General features: G+C 39.4%; 2 protein-coding genes and 1 non-coding gene across 6 annotated transcripts; 1 reads left to right on the forward strand and 2 right to left on the reverse strand.

Annotated features, from left to right (window-relative positions):
- Positions 1 to 708: 708 nt before the first annotated feature.
- LOC133506116 (arsenite methyltransferase-like) lies at positions 709 to 5940 on the reverse strand. Its single transcript, XM_061829906.1, has 11 exons — positions 5773 to 5940; positions 5492 to 5525; positions 4851 to 4978; positions 4618 to 4768; positions 3337 to 3473; positions 3162 to 3231; positions 2967 to 3048; positions 2758 to 2889; positions 2473 to 2612; positions 2263 to 2385; positions 709 to 1338 (listed from the first exon to the last, which is right to left on the reverse strand). Exons 1-11 carry the CDS (start codon positions 5787 to 5789, stop codon positions 1246 to 1248), a joined length of 1107 nt encoding a protein of 368 aa, XP_061685890.1. The 5' UTR covers positions 5790 to 5940; the 3' UTR covers positions 709 to 1245.
- A 5048-nt stretch (positions 5941 to 10988) lies between these two features.
- LOC133506597 (arsenite methyltransferase-like) lies at positions 10989 to 20912 on the reverse strand. 4 transcript variants are annotated; one of them, XR_009796545.1, is made up of 11 exons: positions 20459 to 20912; positions 20286 to 20328; positions 19945 to 20072; positions 19703 to 19853; positions 18537 to 18673; positions 18378 to 18447; positions 17800 to 17881; positions 17583 to 17714; positions 17311 to 17433; positions 17089 to 17211; positions 10989 to 12932 (listed from the first exon to the last, which is right to left on the reverse strand). XR_009796545.1 is itself a non-coding variant. In XM_061830877.1 (11 exons), the coding sequence occupies exons 1-11, from the start codon at positions 20473 to 20475 to the stop codon at positions 12831 to 12833; spliced, it is 1047 nt and encodes a 348-aa protein (XP_061686861.1). In that variant the 5' UTR covers positions 20476 to 20912; the 3' UTR covers positions 10991 to 12830. The 4 variants fall into 4 exon arrangements, 3 of the variants coding, with proteins under 3 accessions (XP_061686861.1, XP_061686860.1, XP_061686862.1); XM_061830877.1 differs by having other exon boundaries at positions 10991 to 12932; positions 17294 to 17433; positions 18537 to 18595; XM_061830876.1 differs by having other exon boundaries at positions 10993 to 12932; positions 17294 to 17433; positions 20286 to 20319; positions 20459 to 20909.
- trnai-gau (transfer RNA isoleucine (anticodon GAU)) lies at positions 13176 to 13248 on the forward strand. Its single transcript has one exon. It is a non-coding gene; the product is annotated as a tRNA-Ile (tRNA).
- Positions 20913 to 21150: the final 238 nt, after the last annotated feature.

A 21150-nucleotide genomic window follows, 5' to 3' on the forward strand; every position in this document is an offset into this window, starting at 1 on the left:
TTTGATTTCTTCCTGACGGACGGCGTTGGCGGCCAATCAGAAGAAGGCCCCCGGCCAGGGGCGGGGCGTCCGCTGCCAGTGTGACGAATCAGATTCCAAAACAAGTGCACCTCATGTTAAGAAAAGGACAAGAGCCACTCGTGACTTTTTTTTTGTGCATACAGTAAATTCGCGTGGAGGAGAGACAGTACCACTTGTCTCCATCATTACAACGGGGACTACGTTTTAAAGAATACTTCAAGACTCATTCCAGAACATTCAGCAGCCAAAATGAGATCTCACTGGATAATGCCAATTATGTATGAAATTGTCATTCTTGTATTTAAAAAAAATATTTTGACGTGTTAGTGCGTTGCTGTCGTTACTTTTGTGTGTCTCGCTATTTTTAGTACTGTCAAATTTATCTTATAATTGCTTGATGCTCAATCCTTATACTGCAGTATGCAATTTCACAAATAGTATACTGCTATAACGACTTCGAAAGACTCATGAATAATTGGGGAAAGTATGCCATGACTGCATATAGTGATTAAAGTATAGGATGTCAAAACCTCTTAAGATGTACATTCACAGTAGTAAGCAGAAAATTGCAATCTTATGATGTGTCATTAACCTGTTGATCACTCATTTTTATAACCATTGCCTCTATAATTAGTAACACTATAAGAAAGTGTCTCTAAAAATATATAAAGGTGCTGATCAACAAAACAAAATCAAAAACATTTATTCTCATATTACAGTGAGAAACAAAAACTAAAGTGATAGACAAATTGATTTGGACATTGTTGAGAATTATTGAAATTGAGAAAAAAAGGCAACTACATATGTTATTATAAAAATAAAAGAGGCAGTAGAAAAAAAATGAATAAAATAAGTTGCCTAAAGTGAGCACTTTATTGATATATATTATTCCAGTCTGAATTTACATGCTGTACTGGTACAAAGAAGTCTTATCTTTTAACAAGGTGCAGTTTGAGGAGAATACCTATCAAAATACCAGAATAAGAAAATTCTAATCTGTCCTGTGTTCCAAATCACTTCTAACCAATTTAACAGGTTTTTACCATCGTGTATTTACTCCTTCGCCCCAGAAATTGGACACTTCTTTTGTTAGCTCACTTACGGAAAAACAATCATTTGTGACTTTCAAACTACTTTATTGTTACAGTGCAATTCCATTATGATACTAAGATTCGGAACATTGCGGCAGTGCTCCTTTCCCACAATCACTAGCAGGCAGCAGCTTCAAGACCGTGTACTGCAGCATCCCCCTGTGGCTGAGCCTGCACTCGGTTTCTGCAGCTGCACAGCAAGCTCAAAAGGATCCCAAGAGCCGGCCTGAATGACAAGTTCAACAAGGAAGAGGACATCACATTTTTGGGATTATATCAAGTATCACCCAAGGCAATTCTAGAGCGTGCAAAAACACATTAAATAGAAAAAGTTTCATTACATTCTATATTCAGCATGAAAAATGTGTCTCATATCAATCCACGTTCTGCGTCGGTTTACAAGTGGTGTTTTGATTCTATTTCTTTGTTTTTAACTTCATCACACATTATTTGTTCATGACATAAGCATGTGACAAAAGTGGAGCTAAGCAATAGTATGTCTTTGTGGTAAACAAACATGAACGAGAACACAAAAATATGTAACCTCATTGCACATCGTTGGAGCAGTCCAAATGTTCAACCATGAACTCGGATCTTAGAAGTACTATGAATTCAAAATGTCCAATCTGTAGTACATCACTGAAAAGTGGTCTTTTTACGTAATCATCTACTGTTGTTCATCCAACGTATGCATTCAAAGAAGAACCATAAGAGCTGATAAGATGGCATTCCACGAACTGGAGAAGAGAGCATTCCTTCCTGTTCAAGGTTCTCAGCATGATTCCACAGTCTGGTTATGACTCTGAGACAGCTGCTTGACCTTCTGCTTGTGCATGAGTGCGTACTGTATGTGTACTTAGAGAGAGAGAGAGAGAGAGAGAGAGAGAGAGAGAGAGAGAGAGAGAGAAGAGAGAGAGAAAAAAAGAGAGACAGAGCGAGAGAGAAACAGAGAGACAGAGAAAGAGGTGTGAGAGAGAGAGAGAGAAGGAGAGAGACTGTGCAGCATGTTTCCTCTACTGTGAGCACAGATAGACAGTGGGCCTCTATGGGCATGTCCACAATTTTAAATTGATACTACTAACATGCTGACCTCTGGTGTTCAAAGTTATGCCACAAATTTTTACACACTGCATTTTTAAGTATCACTGACCTTAGGTTTGAGTTGACATGGTTCACAAGAGCTTCCTGGCGGCTGGAAAGTGAAGGCCTGCGCATATCTGGAATGGGTTAGGACAGAGGCCAGTTCGCCATCGATCTCTGTCGCTTGGTTAGCCTGTCAGATGCGAAAGTTTGTGAAGATTCAGTTCAAAATCCACTGGAGCTGATTTGATGCTGCAGGAGCTCCATACAGTATCCAGACCTTGAAGGTGTACTGGCAGTCAAAGTGGAGGGAGTCCTCCACCCCTCTAGTGTTTCCATTATAAATTGCTTTACATGGCTTCGCACTGCCCTTTGGGACCTTAAACAGACGGTATGTGGCAGCGACGAACTTGAAGTCACCTGTCATGCAGAACAGGTGTAAAGAAATTCTCAGTAAATTCAATGCTATATTGGTTGAAAATGAAGTTGTGTAGACTACTCTGTCCGTTTACAATGACAAAACATAACAGCAAATTCACAGTCCAGACAGAAGCAAGGGTCACACCCAGAATGGCTTGGATTTCTTTGTTGTCAACAGAAATATTATTGGCTTTGACGAGCCTCGGAGGTCTGAATCCGACTTCCTCAGCCAACTGCAGCAGATCTTTGTACCATAGCGCACCACCGAAACCCTCACCTGCATTGCAAAATTGCAATATTATACTAAGCCATGTGTCGGCAACAAACATATGGGAGTCGGTTGATAATACGCACCCCAAAGAACTTTGTTGTTTTTAATGTCCTCCGTTTGTCTTCCATTGCTGTACATGTCACTGAAGAAAAACTCACCACCATCCTAACCATCAGTAGAGCATGTACATTAACTTCTTAATTGATTAAGACATTCTTGTCATATCTCGTGAAATGTTTTCTGACAATGAGGCCAAAATTGAGTTAAGACAAGTGCACCTTGAGTACGTTGTAAGCTTCAGCGAGGACTTTCTTCTTGTCTGGAGAAAGATTCACTACACAGTTGGAGCTACAGAAAGTAATGAAAAATATTTACCATTTTTACAAATACAAAACACAGGATTAAAATGCGACGTTAACAGAAATAGAGCAGGAGGCAAGATGTACAACATACATGATGATATCAAAGGAGTTCTTTTCCAGACCTGCCTCTGTTAAGGCCTCGATGTAGCCTTGGACAAAAGTTACATTGGGCTTCTGATAGCCAAACTCCTTCATGTGAAAGTCCACATGTTTCCTGGCCACTTCGAGCTAGATTGCAAAAGAGATTTAAATGAAGTTTCAGATTAATTAGACCACAAGCTGCTGTATATTGAATTAAAAATCTAAATCTAAAGCTTATAAATGCTTCATCATTGGCATTGTGTTGTTCTTCTGATATGCAGTGTTGTCTTTGTGCCAGCCTTATCTATCTAGAAATCATTCAAACTTTATTTATGGAGCACTTTTCATACATTGACATGCAACTCAAAGTGCTTTATATAAATAAAATCAATCTCCTCCCTCCACTTATCCAAAGAGATACATAAGGGCGCACACACAAAGAGCTAAAAAAAAAAAAAAAAAAAGTAACTAATAGTAATAATAATAATAATAATGTAATGAACTGTGGCTGGGCAAAGAGAATCCAAGTGAAGAAACACGATCTCTACACAAAACAAAAAATGTGGGTCTTGAGCCTATTTTTAAAAATATGAACACTCTCTGTAGACCGAGATTGAACCCTGGGCAACACTTTACAGTTGCTCCACCGTGCTGATACATTTCAAGAATCTTAAAATTTGTTAAAGCTATATGATTTCAATCAACCTTAAAAGCTTGATGAATAACCAACAACAACAACAACAACATCACAAGAAAACCACGAGTTCTACAATGAAACGTAGTGGTGGCAGCATTGTGCTTTAGGTTTGTTTTTCCTTAGCTAAAAATAGGCCTTCGCAGCCACTTTTGGCACAAAACCTGCTCTTTTATCTTTCAGCAAAACATACCCAGAGCATACATTCATACATGCTATTGATAGATCGCATCCCCATGAAAGAAACATGTCATGAACCGCTTTCTCTTGCTCCACTCAATTAGGTAATTCTGCTTCTAGAAGTGACGCAACTACTTGAACATCTGCTCTTATTATTCATGATCATAATGCCACACATTGGCATGTTAAAGAGTTCTGTTCTTGCTCATCATTGCAGCATTTGAACAGTTACTGATACAATAACTGTTGTACACATGGTTTTCCCTTGAGACTTTGCCAAACGTAATGAAACATGAAACAGTTTGACATATGCACGCCAAGGTTTAAGTGAAGGTCATATTAGGTCCACCTGGAAATTTTAAATTAATCCCGAGATTTCAGACAAAAGATGGATGGTAGTTGACCAGAATCGTTTACCTGATCCTCAGTCATGTCGATGCCAGTGACGTGGCCAGCCTCTCCCACCAGTTGACTTAGGATGTAGCAGTCTCTGCCACTCCCGCAACCCAAGTCCAGAATCCTGCAGCCCTCCAAACATTCTGGCACAGCCAGACCACAACCAAAATATCTGATGGGGAAGAGGAACCCCATTCTGGAACATTACAAACTATGCTTTGCCAAAAAAGTGCGTGAACATATTGAGGTACAACCTGTCAGTCACATCAGGATGGACTTTCCTCAAAGCCTGGAGGATGAGTTTTGGGAGAGGCCCCGCTGGAGCCACACAGACATTACTCTTTAAATCGGATGTTTTCTGCAATGTCTTTCCATAATAATCCTACATGAGAGGGTTTATATATAGATGTTAATGTCACAGAAAGGGGACGTTGGGTCAGTTACATCAATGAGAACAAGAACTATAAAATCCAGCCCCACCTTGTAAAAATCACATCAGAATCATCTTTACTATCCAACTCACCCCGACCCTTGTGGGGATAAGCAGTTAAGAAAATGGATGGATGGAGTGGTGTCACTTTGTTAGCGACTAAACATGCATACTGTATGAAATGTAAATATGTGAGAACATCATACACAAATTTATTGAGTCAAACCACAAACAAGTTATTTTGATTGTATGAAGACTAATGTTGTTTTGTCACTATTTCAGAGTTAGGGTTAGACAAATTAAGGCATGCAATGAAACTTTCAAATTGAAAACTGCGTTCATGATCACTTTCACAGCCGGCTGGTATTCATAGCTGCTCAGCTGGACAAGAGGTAGATGACTAAATTGAAATTATTAGGAGAGGCAAAAGCATGCAGACGATAGTTTTTTTTTTTCCAACCCTACCTTAACATCCAGGTGAACGGTGGTATCAGCAAAGCTTCAAAAGATTATTGAATCAATTGTAAAATAAATAATAAATATGTCGTTCAGATGAAGACGAAACCAGATGTTATGTCTGAATGTTCAAATTAATTACATTGGTTGAAAAAATCCCAGGTTTATGATACGTTTGTTCTTCACGATAACTATAAATGTAGACGGCAACGAATGCAACAGACTCGACATTCTAAAAGTTGACGAAAAGAAATGGAGACAAGTTTGGTATGTTTGTAGCTGGGTGTTACCTTGCTTGTTCAGCCATTATCGTTGGTACGAGCCAAGTCGACAACACGGTGGCGAATGTTGTGTCGACTCGAATAAAGAATTCTGGGGACCCGGCTCAAAGTGCGGTGGTCAAGCCAGCCTCGACTCGCAAAGAAGCAGTCGAGCTAACTGCCCCTATTTTTGTTCACACGCTGCATTACGGTAAGAGGAAACGAGCAGCGAAACACACCTTCAAAACAAAAGCTTTTGGCCTACGCTCGCGATCGACCGGTGCGCAATTGTGCACCGCCGATTCAGTCTCGCAGATATTCTGCGTTGCACGCAAAAAAATAATCCAATGCAAATTGAAAGTATAACATACAGCTATTCAGTTTGTGGCATTTTGCAACGTGATTCAACGAGTGAGGGATGACTGGTTGTTACATCCAATGGCACACATACACATTCATTCACATACATACTGTGTATACCCCCCCCACCCCCTTAAAGACGTACACTCATAATTAGAAATGTTATAGTATTTACGCAGCCCATCAATGTGTTTTATAATGGACGAGATTTTTTCTTTTCTGAGTGGCAAAGGTCTGGTCTGAAGCCAAAGTAGAAAGCGCAGGATGAGATGGTGTGTAATTTTAAAATTCCACATTGGCACAGCCTGATCCAGGAAGAAAGCAGAAGTGGACTATCCAAGGATTTCAAGCAGCAAGGTTAATTTGAATCTGGAGATACATTGAAAATAAAGTTAAAATGGATTCAAAGGGGGCGGCGCGGTTCATCAGATGGAAAAGCGTGGGCTTCACAGTTCTGAGGTCCCGGGTTCAATCCCAGACCTTTTGCAAGTTCTCCCCGTGCTTGCGTGGGTTTCCTCCGGGTACTCCGGTTTCCTCCCACATCCCAAAAATGTGCAACATGAATTAGAGACTCTAAATTGCCCATAGGTGTGATTGTGTAACTGTTGTTTGTCTCCATGTGCCTTGCATTTGGCTGCCAACCAGTTCAGGATGTACCCCGACTCCTGCCCGTTGATGGCTGGGACAGGCTCCAGCACTCCTCCCAACCTTCGTGAGGATAAGCGGCAAAGAAAATAGATGGATGGATGGAATCAAAGGGGTAGAGCGTTTGGACTGGGGTTCAAATCCGGGCCCTGCCTGTGTGGAGTTTGCTTGTTCTCCTCATGGCTGCATTTCTCCGGGCACTCAAATTTCCTCCCGCATCCCAAAAACATGCATTAATTGGATACTCTAAATTGCCCCTAGGTGTGAGTGCGACTGATGTCTGTCTCCATGTGCCCTGTGATTGGCTGGCAACCATATATTGATATCGCAATACCAGTGCAGATCTGTGGGACATTAGACCAACAAAGTCCTCAACTAAAAGAGGTTTGATAAGGATCTGATATTGTAGTTCAAGTCCTCTGAAATCTGCAAATGTCACTGTCATTACCCCTGATTTTAAAAAAGGGGATTTAAAATAATCTTTCAGTATCGAAACACCTGTCCAGTCCTGGAGGACACCAGACCACCCTGGTCTTCATCAAAGAGGTGTCATCCAAATCTGGTCTTGCATTTCAAAATAAAGGTCCCATGAAATCTACATATTTAAATGTTATTACCCAAAATTATCATTTTTTTAATAAGTTAAAAAAATCCTTTCGGTATCACAACACCTGCCCAGTCCTGGGGGACACTAGACTCTCCCACCAAGTCTCCATAAGAACAGATCCCATCAAAGTCTTATGTCTCATTTCAAAATAAAAGTCCCATGAAATGTGCATATTTTTTTGCTGTCATTAACACTGATTTCAAAACATGGGGGGAAAAAAATCTCACCATTATTCTGAGTGAGACTACACTACCCCACATCTCCACTAAAAGAAGTCTCATTAAATCTGATTTTGCATTTCAAAATAAGTCTCCTGTGAAATGTGGATTTTTTTTCACTGTCACATTTAAAAAAAAAACAAAAACAAAAACCTTTATGTATTGCAGAACTGTAAATTTAACAGACCTGGGGTGTTCTCGTATCATCCAGAAGTGGACTGGTGTTGGGACATTGAAAACATTTTTTCCACAGATTTTTCATTTTCGTAATCAGTGGTAATGACAGTGAAATATGCAGATTCCGGACGTTGATTGGTTGATTGCAATAACCTCAATGATCATATTTACATTTACATTCATGTACTATTTGCAAGGTGTTATTTTGAAGGTGTCTTTCTCGGTTTGGTGGCGATTTATTACCGTAATGCACAGTAGGCGTGTGTGGAGGGGCTGAACTTTTTTTCGAGTGGAGGCTGACTTGACCGCAGACTGTCAAAGTCTGAGGGAGGGTTTCAAAATGTACAAGCTTTTTGCACACCCTGTGCCTCACTACACGAAACAGCATGGACCCTAATAGGTACCGATTCGGAAACAAGTCATAGGGATATTATATTTTAAAAAATTAAAAGGGATTTTTTTCAGCTACTGTACTGTATTTCAAAAATAAATCAGTAAAATTGAATTTGGATTGAATCGTGCCATTGTTAATTAGAAACGGTTTTCATGGTCAATTAATATTCCAACTGCATGCTTATAATTACGTTGATTTGTTTAAAGATTGTTGAAATCACTCAACACAATAAACCACCCAACTCAGGCCTACATTGTGTTTTAACTACAAAATTTCCTTGAAATACTTTGTCAAGTATATACTGACTCCTGATTGTTTTTTTTTTTCAGAATGCATCAATTTCATGATTGAAATGTTTCTTAAGTTTTGAGAATTGTGACAGACACGAAAGAGGTCAAGATGTCTATATAAGTTGCAGATCTATGTTTACGTGACCTCTAGAGATGGACACATTGACCTGAATAACCAATGACAACAACTATACGTACTCCACAACTGGGTTGTTTAATCCTTTCAAACAAGTTAACTTTGGCTTTATCTGTCCATATAAAACCTTGGCAGTACCACTGTGACAGCTGCACTTTTTGGAAAAGTCAGACTTTTTTTTCTTGTCTTGTCCTTCAATTTTGCCACTCAATTCTTAATGCTTTAGTAATTATAATTTGAAAATATAGATATTGGGATGTGCCAAAGATTTATGTATAGTTATCGAGCTGTCACTCTAGGATTTTTCTTGATCGCATTTAGCATTTGGTTCTGTGCTCTTGCTCCGATATTTACATGACGGCCACTGCTTGGGAGAGTAGCAACATTGATTATGTTTCATCGATAAACAGATAGTCATTTTAACATTGACTAATGCTTTGACAGAGGGTTTCACATACTTTTTCCACCCTGCAGTATAAATGTTCACCTTGTGCCCAGTTATTCCACAAATTGAATTAAAATGTTGATTTAACTTCTAAAATGGCAATGTGACACTTTTATTCAAATTACACACCATGGAAAAAGCCATTTATTCACTGATAAAATACAATTTGAATTCTTCGCGCCACACAAAAGCGACTCACCATGATGAGTGTTGTATGTCAACATCACGACACAACACACTGGCGTGTTTAAAGCTCAAGTGTCGTCAAACGGATGATTTTTGGTATATTATTAATGAAAACCCCACAGCCAATATGGTCCCATGTGTTTTTTCACCACAAAACATGATTTTGACGTATACAGCTTTTTGTAACTCCCCCCATAAAAACTGTCTCAGGAATTTGTTGTAGAGAAGAAGCAGGAAGTGACGTAAAGGACAGTGGTGCCCCCTCGTGGACTCCTTTGTTTCCATTAGTTTTACCTCCGAAGGTAGCTCGTTGTTCCTTCGTGTTAGCCAAAATGTCGGCTCATTGCGTTGCTGGACATTGCTTGAACACTCGGGAGAATTGAATTACCCTTCATAAGTTTGAAAGACACCCTGTTCGTTGTGAAAAATGGATTGCACGGGTGCAAAGGACAAGAGTTTCGTGGGTTCCAATTAACAGGTAGGTGTGTATACAGCTACTAAAAAAATAATAGTTTGGGGTGGACCACGTAATCGGTCTCTCTCATAACGTAACAAAAGATCCGCGTATGAAATGTGTCGATGTGCTCGTCCCCCAGCCAACAATGTCTCACTCAGCCTGCAACATAGCTCGGCTCCACCCCCTCCTTATATAGCACGGCGGGCCGAAACTCAGCCACACCGGCTGAGGCGCCGCGTTCGGCGGTCACATCTTCCCCGAAGGCTGCATGTGGGGCTTTGCGACGGGGGGGACTCTGAAGAACCCAGCCGAGAATGCGTTACTCAGCCGGCTCGAGTGTAACTAAAGCAGCACCGCTCGGCTCTGTCGTAAGCTACACCGGCCGGCTGCGATGAGCCGCGATGGCTCATCTCCGCCGCGGGAGTGGATCGGACGGGATCTGGTTTGGCCGTGATCGGATATCATCTGAATATGGCTCGAAACAATAGTGTAATATTGCCCTGAGGGCTCGAAACAATAGTGTAATATTGCCCTGGTAACTTCACTCGGTTGTGTGGTGTTGTCCTTTTCGAAAAGAGCTTCCGTGTCAGAAGGGGCGTTGGAAAAATCTGAATATCTCTGTTGTTCGGCTTCCGTAGAAGCAGGCACTGCGCGTTTTCAACGGCGGAAGTGACGATGACGTCAAGGACAGATGACGCGACTAATATGGCGACCACTTGGATGTCGAGGGACACTCAATTGCGCAACTTTGTGCATGGATGACGCGCTCTCCGCTCACTTTCTTTTTTTCGTATAGACATTGAAGTGAATACTGTTATATGTATTTTTCATTACAATATCTATTTTATGTTTATAGGGATGTCAACCGCACTTTAACGTGGATTCAATGTGAAACTTGAGCGTTTTTGTATTTACAATAATTTTGTATTATACTCATTTAGCCCATGAAAAGAACCTACAAAACAATTTTGAACTGTCCAGTAATATGCACGCATAGTGCCTCAAAAATGTTTTAATCATAATATAATAATTTTTTTTTTTTTTTATTCAACGGACAATCTGCTATATCTTGCAACCAAGCTCCTATTAGTCTGTTCTATCGAGGTTTTACTGTACTCTACCTTTTGCATACAGCCATTCCACTTCACGGTTTAAATTTCAACCATACTTAATTCACATAGGAACATGACCTTTTACATTTCAAACTCCACATACACAGTTTCATTCTGATTATGTTCATGAGGTGTAACGGTCATTTTAGTTTCATTTTGAATTTTCCACCAATTTAAGGCTAATTCCTTGCATTAGCTTTGGGAATAAACATGATTCTGATTTGCATTTATTAACAGTATGAAAAGAAAAAATATAACAAAGCAATTAAGGCCTTAAAATGCATTGTACAGAATTTTAAATTACATACAAGTATAACAACAAAACACTCGATTAAATAAAATAGACTTATCGGGGAGCGTCACCCCTTAAAAAAGAAAAAACGTATTCTGCAGGAGTGTTTACTGTAGATTATTCATGCTACTATTGATTTTGCAGAATACGTAGTCATACAAATTTAGGTAAAATTATTGAAATATTTCTATGATGGGGAAATGATGAAATATATAAATATTCATAAATATAAATGTACAAATTAAAAAAAATTACGACATCTGGTCCAAAAGAAAAGACAAACAAACAGGATTGGGGAAAAAATGGCAACTTTAGCTGTGTTTTCTTTCACTACGTTATGAGGAAGTAAAACCTTTTTTGCAGTTCTCAATGACACTTACTTACCTACGTACCTGTCAAAAGATATTTCGGCCCAGTCCCTGTTAGCAAAGCCCTCTGGCTATTTTACCTTAGAATGTTACCTTCTCCAGCCTGCATGTTTCAGAGCCTTCCACAGATGTTTTCTAAGATTTAAATTCCAGTTTATGGAAGTCACTTCAGAATGGTCTACTGTATTTATCTCACTCATTCTTTGATGTTTTTAGCTGTGTGTTTTGGGGCAAGAAAGACCTCCATCTGAGCCCTAACACTTCACTCCAAAATCCCTTATTAATCCTCAGGTGTCGATTAGCTGCTTTTTTGCCCAGTGTGACATGTACAGTGCTCTGAAAAAGTACTGGGCCCCTTCTCAAATTCTTTTATTTTTGCATGTTTAAGGTCATCCAACAAATGTAAATATCAGACAAATACAACCCAAGTAAATTTAAAAAGTGACCTGGCCTTGAGTGAAAAAGTAATTGCCCTCTCAACCTAATAACTGGTTGGGCCAGCTAACGTCTTTGATGATTTGTCCATTTTAGACATTAAGCAATTGATATCACTTCAAACATTACTTTTAAGTGTATGTTGATACATATTGTACATCATTGCATTGGTATGTCATTCATTTTTAATGCAAGGTCATTCCATTCATATTTCCTAATTGAAATGATACAAAATAACACATGAAAGAACTGCGAGGATTATTTAAAAAAAAAAAAAATCAAACTTTCAAACGCCTCATCTCTGTGAATGCAAATACCTGCCGCAGTGTATCTCAACTGGTAGGTCGCGACCCTAAAGTGAGTCCCGGGCCTACAATGGTTGATCATGGACAGGTAGGAAAAATGTGCAGTGGGTCCGTGGCTTACGATGGTACCAGCCAAGATATTTTGAATTAAGGAGCGGCCTGCAGTGAACTAGTTTGCAGAGTTGTGCCTTAGTGAATTTTGACTGTTGTACAAATTTGGTTGATAACGCTGCCATCAGAGCAGAACTGGACCCCCTGTCCAGTCAAATGATTAAAGTGCATCACTAGTTCGACTTTCAATTGAAAAATAACTATTTTGATAGGTATGCGTGAAAAACTATTACTCTTACGAGACTTTCCTAAAAAGAAGAAATAAGTGCAAAGATTTAGGTGAAAATTTGTGGTTGCATTTTCTGCAGTTTTGATATTTTACTATGTACATTGTACATTTTTCATGTTCATTCAGTTTCTTTTCAAAGGGTTCTGAAAGGTACTTTTAAACGTGCAATGTTTTTAAATTATATTTTTCTATTTATAGGCATTTTCTAACAGTTTTTTGAGAAAATGTAGGCGCCATGTTGACAACAGCTGAGAAACACTGATGTACCAGTCTACCAAATAACCTGACATTATGATGCTGGGGGATGAACCCACCGAACAATTACTTGCAGCAGGTTGCAGACTTTGCATTGCAGCACCCCCCTGTGGTTGAAACTGGACCCTGCAACTGGACAGCAAGCTCAAAAGGATCCTCACAAGGTGCCTGGGGAGGATGCAAAAAAAAAAAAAGTCACTTGCATTTTTCCATCAATTTTCCAAACCGCTTATGATTCCAAAGTTACAGATAAGGGGAAAAAAATGAGGGAATCTGTAAAAAGATAATTCATATTTTTCCAATCCACTACATTCTATTCCACAACAGTGGCCACTAGCAGATCCACCAAGTTGCAGATTTTTTTCCCCAAAATTATTTTTTTCTTATTCTTTTCACAGGGTGAAAAAAAGAGGCCCTGTAGCTCAGTGGTTAGAGCACTGGTTTGATAAACCAGGGGTTGTGGGTTCGTATCCCACTGGGGCCTCCACTCCCTGAGAAGGGTTGCGTCAGGAAGGGCATCCGGCGTAAAAATTGTGCCAAACATATGTGCGTTCATCTGAGATGACACGCTGTGGCGACCCCGAAAGGGACAAGCCGAAAGAAACTTACTTACTTTTTACTTTTCACAGGGTGAAAAAACCAACCCGAAAACCAGTTGCTAGTGCTATGTTCCCGTTAATTCAAGATTTATGGGGGTTTATAAATTCAATCCGCCCCCAATGCAATTATAATAGGTGATGATTATCTGCAGATTTTCCACTATTAGCGTTGTCACCAGGTTGGAATATTCCATGAATAGGGGGGTCCACTGTATGATAAACTGAGTCACTTGCTGCCAATTTGATGAGGTTCTTCATCTCTTAGACATTGGTTCTTGAATAACACTAAAGTGTTTCTAAATAAGCACGTTTGATCATAGTAAATTATGTCAGCCTGATGGCACAACAAAGGGGCAGTCCAGAGGTATACTTCAAAACTCCTTATCTTAGAAGCATGATCATTGAAATTTAATATGTTGAAAACAATGAAAAGGGGGTGTGTGTGTGTGGGGGGGGAGTGTCATGCTTGTGGATTTATGGATTCACAAAATAACCATGAGAGCTGATCAGAAAGCATTCCACGTGTCAGAGATGAGAGCATTCCTTCCTGTTCAAGGTTGCCAGCATGAATCCACACTTTTTTCATGACTCTGAGACAGCTGCTTGACCTCGTGCTTGTGTCTGAGTGCCTATGTGAGAGCGCTTGTGACAATCTTTTATTGCATATGGCTGTTTGCAGTAAGACAGCGGGCCTCTCAGGGCATGTCCGGAATTTCAAACTGATGCCACAGACATACTGATCTCCGGTGCTCAATCTCATTTAAGGTGTTTTTATGTACGAAGGGGCTTTAAAATTATATTGGTTGGAGACCTCTTTGTAGTCATGGTTTCCCCAGGAGAGCCATCATGACTGTGAAACTACATTAACATAGATTTGCCTCTGCTGTATTAAAGTCATTCATCCATCCAAGCCACTTATCCTCACAAAGGTCACAGGAGCACTGGTGCCTAGTTCGCTAACTTCAGTCAAAAGGTGGACTACACCCTGAACTGGTTGCCAGACAGGCACATTGCCACACCATCAATGAACAAGATACAATCCCTCAAACCAAATATACTTAACAAATTAATGGATAACTAGTTTTGAGATCAAGAGTGTTTTTAGATCGAGAGTCAAGGAAAGGTTGTTTATCAAATTTATCTTGAAAATTGGTCTTTAAACAAAACAAAAAGAAAAAAAAAGCTTGAAATAAATGCACATGATTTGTGTTAGCAGGCCACATTAAAATGATGTGGGGGGCCAGATATGGTCCCAGGGCATGGAGTTTGTCGCTTGTATTTTTTTGTATGTTTCCCATTAAATAATGGTCAAGAAAACACAAAATGCAGTTCTCAAATGAAGATTTTAATTAAGGAAGGAAAAAAAAAACCCAACCTTCATATCCGTGTGAAAAAGTGATTCCTCCTGTTCAAACATAACTGGTCTATAATACCAGAGTTCAATTTCTCTAGCCACACCAACGCCTGATACTGTCGTAAAATTTTTCAATCAAGAAATCGTTTTCATAGAACCTGCCTGACAAAGTGCAGTAGACCAAAAGATCATCAAAAGGTAAACAGAGTTCAGAGATGAAAACCACTGCTGTGCAAAAGGAACATTAAGGCTGGTCTCAATTTTGCCAGAAGACATCTTGATGATCCCCAAGACTTTTGTGAAAATACTCTGTAATACGACAAGACAAAAGCTGACCTTTTTGGAAGGTGTGTGTCCCATTGCATCTGGCCTAAAAGTAATGCCACATTTCAGAAAACGAACATCATACCAACATTAAAATACAGAACAGTGGTGTAGTCTGATGATCAAGGGCTGTCTTGCTACTTCAGGACCTGGAAAACCTGTGATAAATGGAACCTTGAAATCAGCCATCCAACAAAAAATCATGAAGGACAATGTCCAGCCAAGTGTTTGTGACCACAAACTGAAATGAACTTGGGTTCTCCAGCAGGACAATGATCCAAAATACACCAGGTTCTGAAAGGCTGAAGAAAAACAAAGTGAAGACTTTGGAGGGGCCGGGTCAAAGTCCTGACCCAAATCCTATTGAGATGCTGTGGCATGGGCTTAAAAAGTTGGTTCATTTTGGAAAAGCCTACAATGTGGCTGAATTCCAACATGTAGTCTGAAAAAATGAGTGGGCCAAAATATCAGTGTTGTAAAAGAGTCATTGCAATTTATCACAGGTCCCATATTTTGCTGCTGTTGTTGTTGTTTAACCAGTTACTGTATTTGGTTTTAGGGGCTAATCACTTTTTCCACACAGTGCCATGTAGGTTTGGAGTTTTGTACATGCTCAATAATAAAAACCTTCATTTAGAAATTGCGTTTTGTTGTTACTTGTTGTCTTTGACTAATATGTTTGTTTTATGATGATGGGGATGAAATTGTGATAAAGATGCAAAAGATAAATAAATCAGGAGGAGGCAAACACTTTCTCCACACTGCAGTTCTTGCACTATGTTTTACCTATTTTTGTATACACTTTATCCATACTCAGCTCAGACTGCCTTGTTTCCACTGATTGGTGATCTCCATATACCATCCCAATTCCAATAAACTTGGGACATTACAAAATACAATGATTTGCAAATCATGTTCAAGCTGTATGTAATGGAATACCACAAAGACATAATTAATGTTCATACTGAAAAACGTTTTAGAAAATAATCAACTTGACATTTTGTCTGCAACACATTCCATAGAAGCTGGGACAGGGTCATGTTTACCACTGTGCTACATAACCTTCTCCTTCAACAGGATTCATTAAACATTTGGGAACTGAAGACACTAATTGTTGAAGCTTTGTAGGTGGATTTTTTTTTCCCATTATTGCTTTAGATACAGCTTCAGCTGTTCAACAGTCCGAGGTCTCTGTTGTCAGATTTTACTCTTCATATTGTGCCACACGTTTTCAATGGGAGACAGATCTGGACCGGAGCGAGGGCCGTGTAGGACCAGCACTTGTTTTTTTACTACAAAGCCATGCTGTTGCAACATGAAACCAGCAAGGTCATCCAATAAAAAGACATTGCTTGGCTGACAGCATGTGTTTCTCCAAAATCTGCATGTACCTTTGAGCATAAATGGTACCTTCACAGATGTGTAAGTTATTCATGCCGTTGGCACTGACACAGCCCCATACCATCACAGATGCTGGCTTTTGAACTTTAAGTCCATAATGGTCCGGATGGTTCTTTTTCTCTTTGGCTCAGATGTCATAATGTCCCCAATTTCTAAGAACAATTTCAAAAGTGAACTCGTCGGACCACAGAACACTTTTCCATAAGCATTCCTCAACTTTTGCAGTCTTTTTTTGCCACTTGTCCCAGCTTTGTTGGAACGTGCTATAGCCATAAAATTGTAAGTTCATGATTATTTGCTAAAAAAAATAAAGTTAATCAGTTTGAGCATTAGATATCTTGCCTTTGTGGTGTATTCAATTAAATATAGGTGGAACATGATTTGTAAATGTTCGTATTCTGTTTTTATTTGTTTAAGATAATGACCCAGCTTCATTGGAATTGGGTTTGAAGAAGACTCGACCCTCACTATTTGTGAAAGCACACGTTTGTTATGTTGACAGCGCTGGTTCAGGATTTAAAAAGAACAAAACAGTAACTTGGGATTTCGTGGATAATTTTAATTCATATTTCACATTTACTCAGCCATCATAGAGCCAATAGAACATCCCAAACACTAGAATAGGTTGGTCTGGTAAAATACTGACCTTTGGTATGAATCCGCAGGGTTCACAGGAGCTTCCCGGTGGCTGGAAAGTGAAGTCCTGGGCAAGTCTGGAATGGGTCAGGATGGCAGCTAATTCACCATCTACATCCACAATTTGATCTGCCTGTCAGAAGCAAATATTTGTGAACATTAAGTTCAAAAATCAACGAGGGGAGCAGTGCTGATGCTGAAGGCGCTATATAGACCTTGAAGACGTACTGACAGTCAAAGTGGAGGGAGTCCTCTGCCCCTGTGATGTTTCCATTATAAATGACTTTACAAGACGTTGGGCTGTCTTTCGGGACCTTAAACAGACGGTATGTGGCGGACACAAACTTGAAGTCGCCTGTAATTCAGAACAGGTGAAAAGAAATTTGTTAGTGTGTGTTTATTCAAGAGTGTTATCTTGGTGGGGAAAAAATGCACTGCATTCTGCCTTGATGGGATAAAATTACATGACATAAAAACAGGTGAAGGCAGAAACAATCATCAAACCCAGAATGTCTTGGAGTTCTTTGTTATCTACAGTGACAATGTTGGCGGTGACAAGCCTTGGTGGACTGAATCCTACTTCCTCCGCCAGTCGCAGCAGATCTTTGTACCACAGGGCACCACCTAAACACTCCCCTGTCGTGAGATTGAAGCGTGAGATATTCAGGTGTATGTCTGCAGCCTATGTACATTATATAAGCAGATCATAAAAAGTACTCACCCCACAGGATTTTGTGGTTTTTAATTTTCTCAGTTAGTCTTCCATTGCTGTAGATATCACTGAAGTAAAATTCACCACCATCCTAACCAACAGTAGAGCAAGTAAAGTACTTATTGAGTAAGGCAAGGATTGTAAAAATCTTGGAAATTTATTTACACAGGAAATTGCTAAACTAAAATATGACCACCAGATTTTATGCAAATCCGCATTGTATATCCGATGTATTAAAATCTGAACAGTATAGATATCCATCCATTTACTGAACTGCTTATCTGTAAATCATTTGGTAATTTTCAAGATGAGTACGATGAATCAGATTTGAGGCAATGCTGTCAAACACTGTTCTGGAGGAATGCATTCAGAAAATAGAGGTTTGACGGGTATGCTTAAATTTTATTTGCTTGACTGGTGTTGGATTATACATATGTAAATACAATCTGCAACTATTTTCAAATACAAACTAATTTTCGTGTCCAATGTGAAATATCTCCAAAGTTGTCTAGCTAACCTTCCTATGGAAAATTTGTGAAATGTAATTCTCAAAAGATATCATTCCACTTCAATGAGCTAAAGAGTACCTTGAGCACATGATAGGCTTCAGTCAGGACTCGCTTCTTGTCTGGAGAAAGATTCACCACACAGTTGGAGCTAAGTGATGAAAGAGTGACCATGAAAAAAATGTCCAAAGCTACACAGCTTTAAAATGGGAAAGTGAGAGGGAAAGAAGTCCAGCTTACATGATGATATCAAAAGAGTTCTTTTCCAGACCCGCCTCTGTTAAGGCCTCAATGTAGCCCTGGACAAAAGTCACATTGGGCTTCTGGTAGCCAAACTCCTTCATGTGAAAGTCCACATGTTTCCTGGCCACTTCGAGCTAGATAACATCAGATATTTTAATTTTGTTTTATTATTCGCAAGATATTATGACTAAACAAAGAACCACTTCTGCTCCGGTGATCATGATAGGCTTATGTTGAAAAAAAAAAAAAAAGCTGTTATAGCACACGGTCATATCTAGTCTTGATATCTATCGGGAGAAGTGGAGTTATGAATTAAGTAAGTGCAATGTTGATGAACAAATTTTTTGTGAGTCAAGGGTTAAACAGTCAGAAAGGTTTCCTGTAAAAGCGAAAGAAAATGTGAGGTCGCACTTGTCAGAGATGAGCAGAAATAGTTGTGCCAAAACCAACCAATGCATTAGAAAATAATTCATTATAATCACAGGAGACTCTTTTTCAGTGAGGTTAAACTGTATACTGTACATGGATATGTATACAGTGAATGCGTTTTTTAAACAAATATGTTGTGACATCTTGTCAGCTGATCTGTTTACTTAAACTCACTAATCGGTCACAAAAATTGCGATTGTGTAGCCTAGTAATACTGACATTAAATGTTGCAATCATTCAACATTGTAATTCAGTTTGGGAACCACGAGGCTTGACATCACATATGCTTCCCTAAGCTGGAGCACAACACCAACACACATTTTTAATGTAATAACTGAAACATTCTGTATCATGGTATATATCGATATCATGATTAGAGATTTTACCCTCCAAATCGCTCAACACCAACCTAAACATTTCAAAGTACTGTAATAGATTTAACTTTTACATTACATTACAATGTACTAGGGTGGCACCAACTTCCGGAGACAAATTCCTTTTGTGTTGCTTGGCCAATTAAACTGATTCTGATTTTACGAAGTTAAAAGGCATCCATTAGTCTAGCACTAAGTGCTGCACAGATATTCATTACAGGGCGACAAACAAATCCAAAAAGTAGCCATCGCCGAGCAGCTGAATAAATGTTACAGCGTAGGTATTAAGTAGTAAATTAAATCAGATATACCCGTACAATAGGCACAGGTTACAAATGCACAGCACACCACTAATTCTACCTGATCCTCAGTCATGTCGATGCCAGTGACATGGCCAGCCTTTCCCACCAACTGACTCAGCATGTAGCAGTCTCTGCCGCTCCCGCAGCCCAAGTCCAGAATCCTGCAGCCCTCCAAACACTCTGGCACTACCAGACCACAACCATAGTATCTGAGGGAGCGGGAACCCCATTAGAGAACGCTACTGGCTGTTATTTGCAACTACATATTAGAAAATGAATAAATAAAAAGTGAGCAACAACCTGTCAGTCACATCAGCATGAACTTTCCTCAGAGCATGGAGGATGAATTTTGGGTAGGGCTTTGCTGGAGCCACACAGGCGTTACTCTTAAGATCTGAGGTCTTCTGCAACTTCCTTCCATAATAATCCTGAAAAATAACATTTACTTGAGTACCAGTCAGTATACATAACTTTATACGTTCTGGGTCATACTGGATCTTTATAACACTAAGTGGTTTGTCAACGTTATTGTAATATATACATCTTAGTTATAGTAATGAAGAAAATGTATGTTTAATCCTACTTTAACATGGAGGTTAAAACTTTTAAAGTAAATAAAGACAATGTATGTTTCATCCTACCTTAACATCCAGGTGAACGATGGTATCCTCAAAGCTGGAAAAACTATTAAATAATCACATACACGTACTTAATAGTACACGTGTTATCATAAACTATTGCATTCCTCATACGCTGAGGCTGACAGAAGTCAGCTCAATATTTACAATTAAACAATTGTCAAACCTTATCTTACCTTGCTTTATCAGCCATTGTCGGTGGTAAGTCAGATTTGTTTGGAAAACTGTCGGACAAAAATCCCGTTCCGAGTATGGAGTCGCTAGGACTGAGGACTGACAAAAAGTCAGTTGAAATGAGGGTTCATAGTTCACTCCCTGAACCACAGCACCACTCTGTGCAATCCAGAAAAAAATGCACTGCACAAGATGAGCCTCTTGCTCGGATCCTTTATTTTCTCAAAGTATCCTGACCGCGCGCAACAACCCGGAAGTACTTAATAATAATAGTATTACTTGGTTACGATCAATGACGTAGATAGAATGTTTAGAAAATGAGGAAAAGCGCCTCGATACAACCTTTAAATTATTCCTTAGCAGCCTTTACGGAAGCAGTATTTGAAGTAACTGACCACTGACGAAGTTTGAAAACTACACGAACTCGAAGGGCGCTGGAGGCTATCGCAGCTGTCAACGGGCAGGAGGCGGGGTAAACCCTGAACTGCTTGCCAGGGCACATCGAGACAAACAATCGCACTCACAATAAAGTTACACTTAGGGGCAATTAGGGCCAACGGTTTACCTGGTGAGCCACCGTGCTGCAAATAAAGTACTTGCACTTTATAATTTATATATATATATATATATATATATTATATATATATATATATAACTATACACAAACATGCACCAAGAATAGTCATCGTGAACA

Source organism: Syngnathoides biaculeatus, chromosome 9, assembly GCF_019802595.1.
Source record: "Syngnathoides biaculeatus isolate LvHL_M chromosome 9, ASM1980259v1, whole genome shotgun sequence".
In the NCBI taxonomy this organism is placed as follows: Eukaryota; Metazoa; Chordata; class Actinopteri; order Syngnathiformes; family Syngnathidae; genus Syngnathoides; species Syngnathoides biaculeatus.

Coding starts and splice junctions, on each gene's coding strand:
- LOC133506116 (XM_061829906.1), bottom strand. Junction 3,049..3,161: donor AAGCTTACAACGTACTCAAG/GTGCACTTGTCT, acceptor ACTGATGGTTAG/GATGGTGGTGAGTTTTTCTT. Junction 1,339..2,262: donor CATGTCAACTCAAACCTAAG/GTCAGTGATACT, acceptor CTTGTCATTCAG/GCCGGCTCTTGGGATCCTTT.
- LOC133506597 (XM_061830878.1), bottom strand. Junction 18,674..19,702: donor TCGACATGACTGAGGATCAG/GTAGAATTAGTG, acceptor GATGTTATCTAG/CTCGAAGTGGCCAGGAAACA. Junction 17,434..17,582: donor AGAACTCCAAGACATTCTGG/GTTTGATGATTG, acceptor TCTGAATTACAG/GCGACTTCAAGTTTGTGTCC.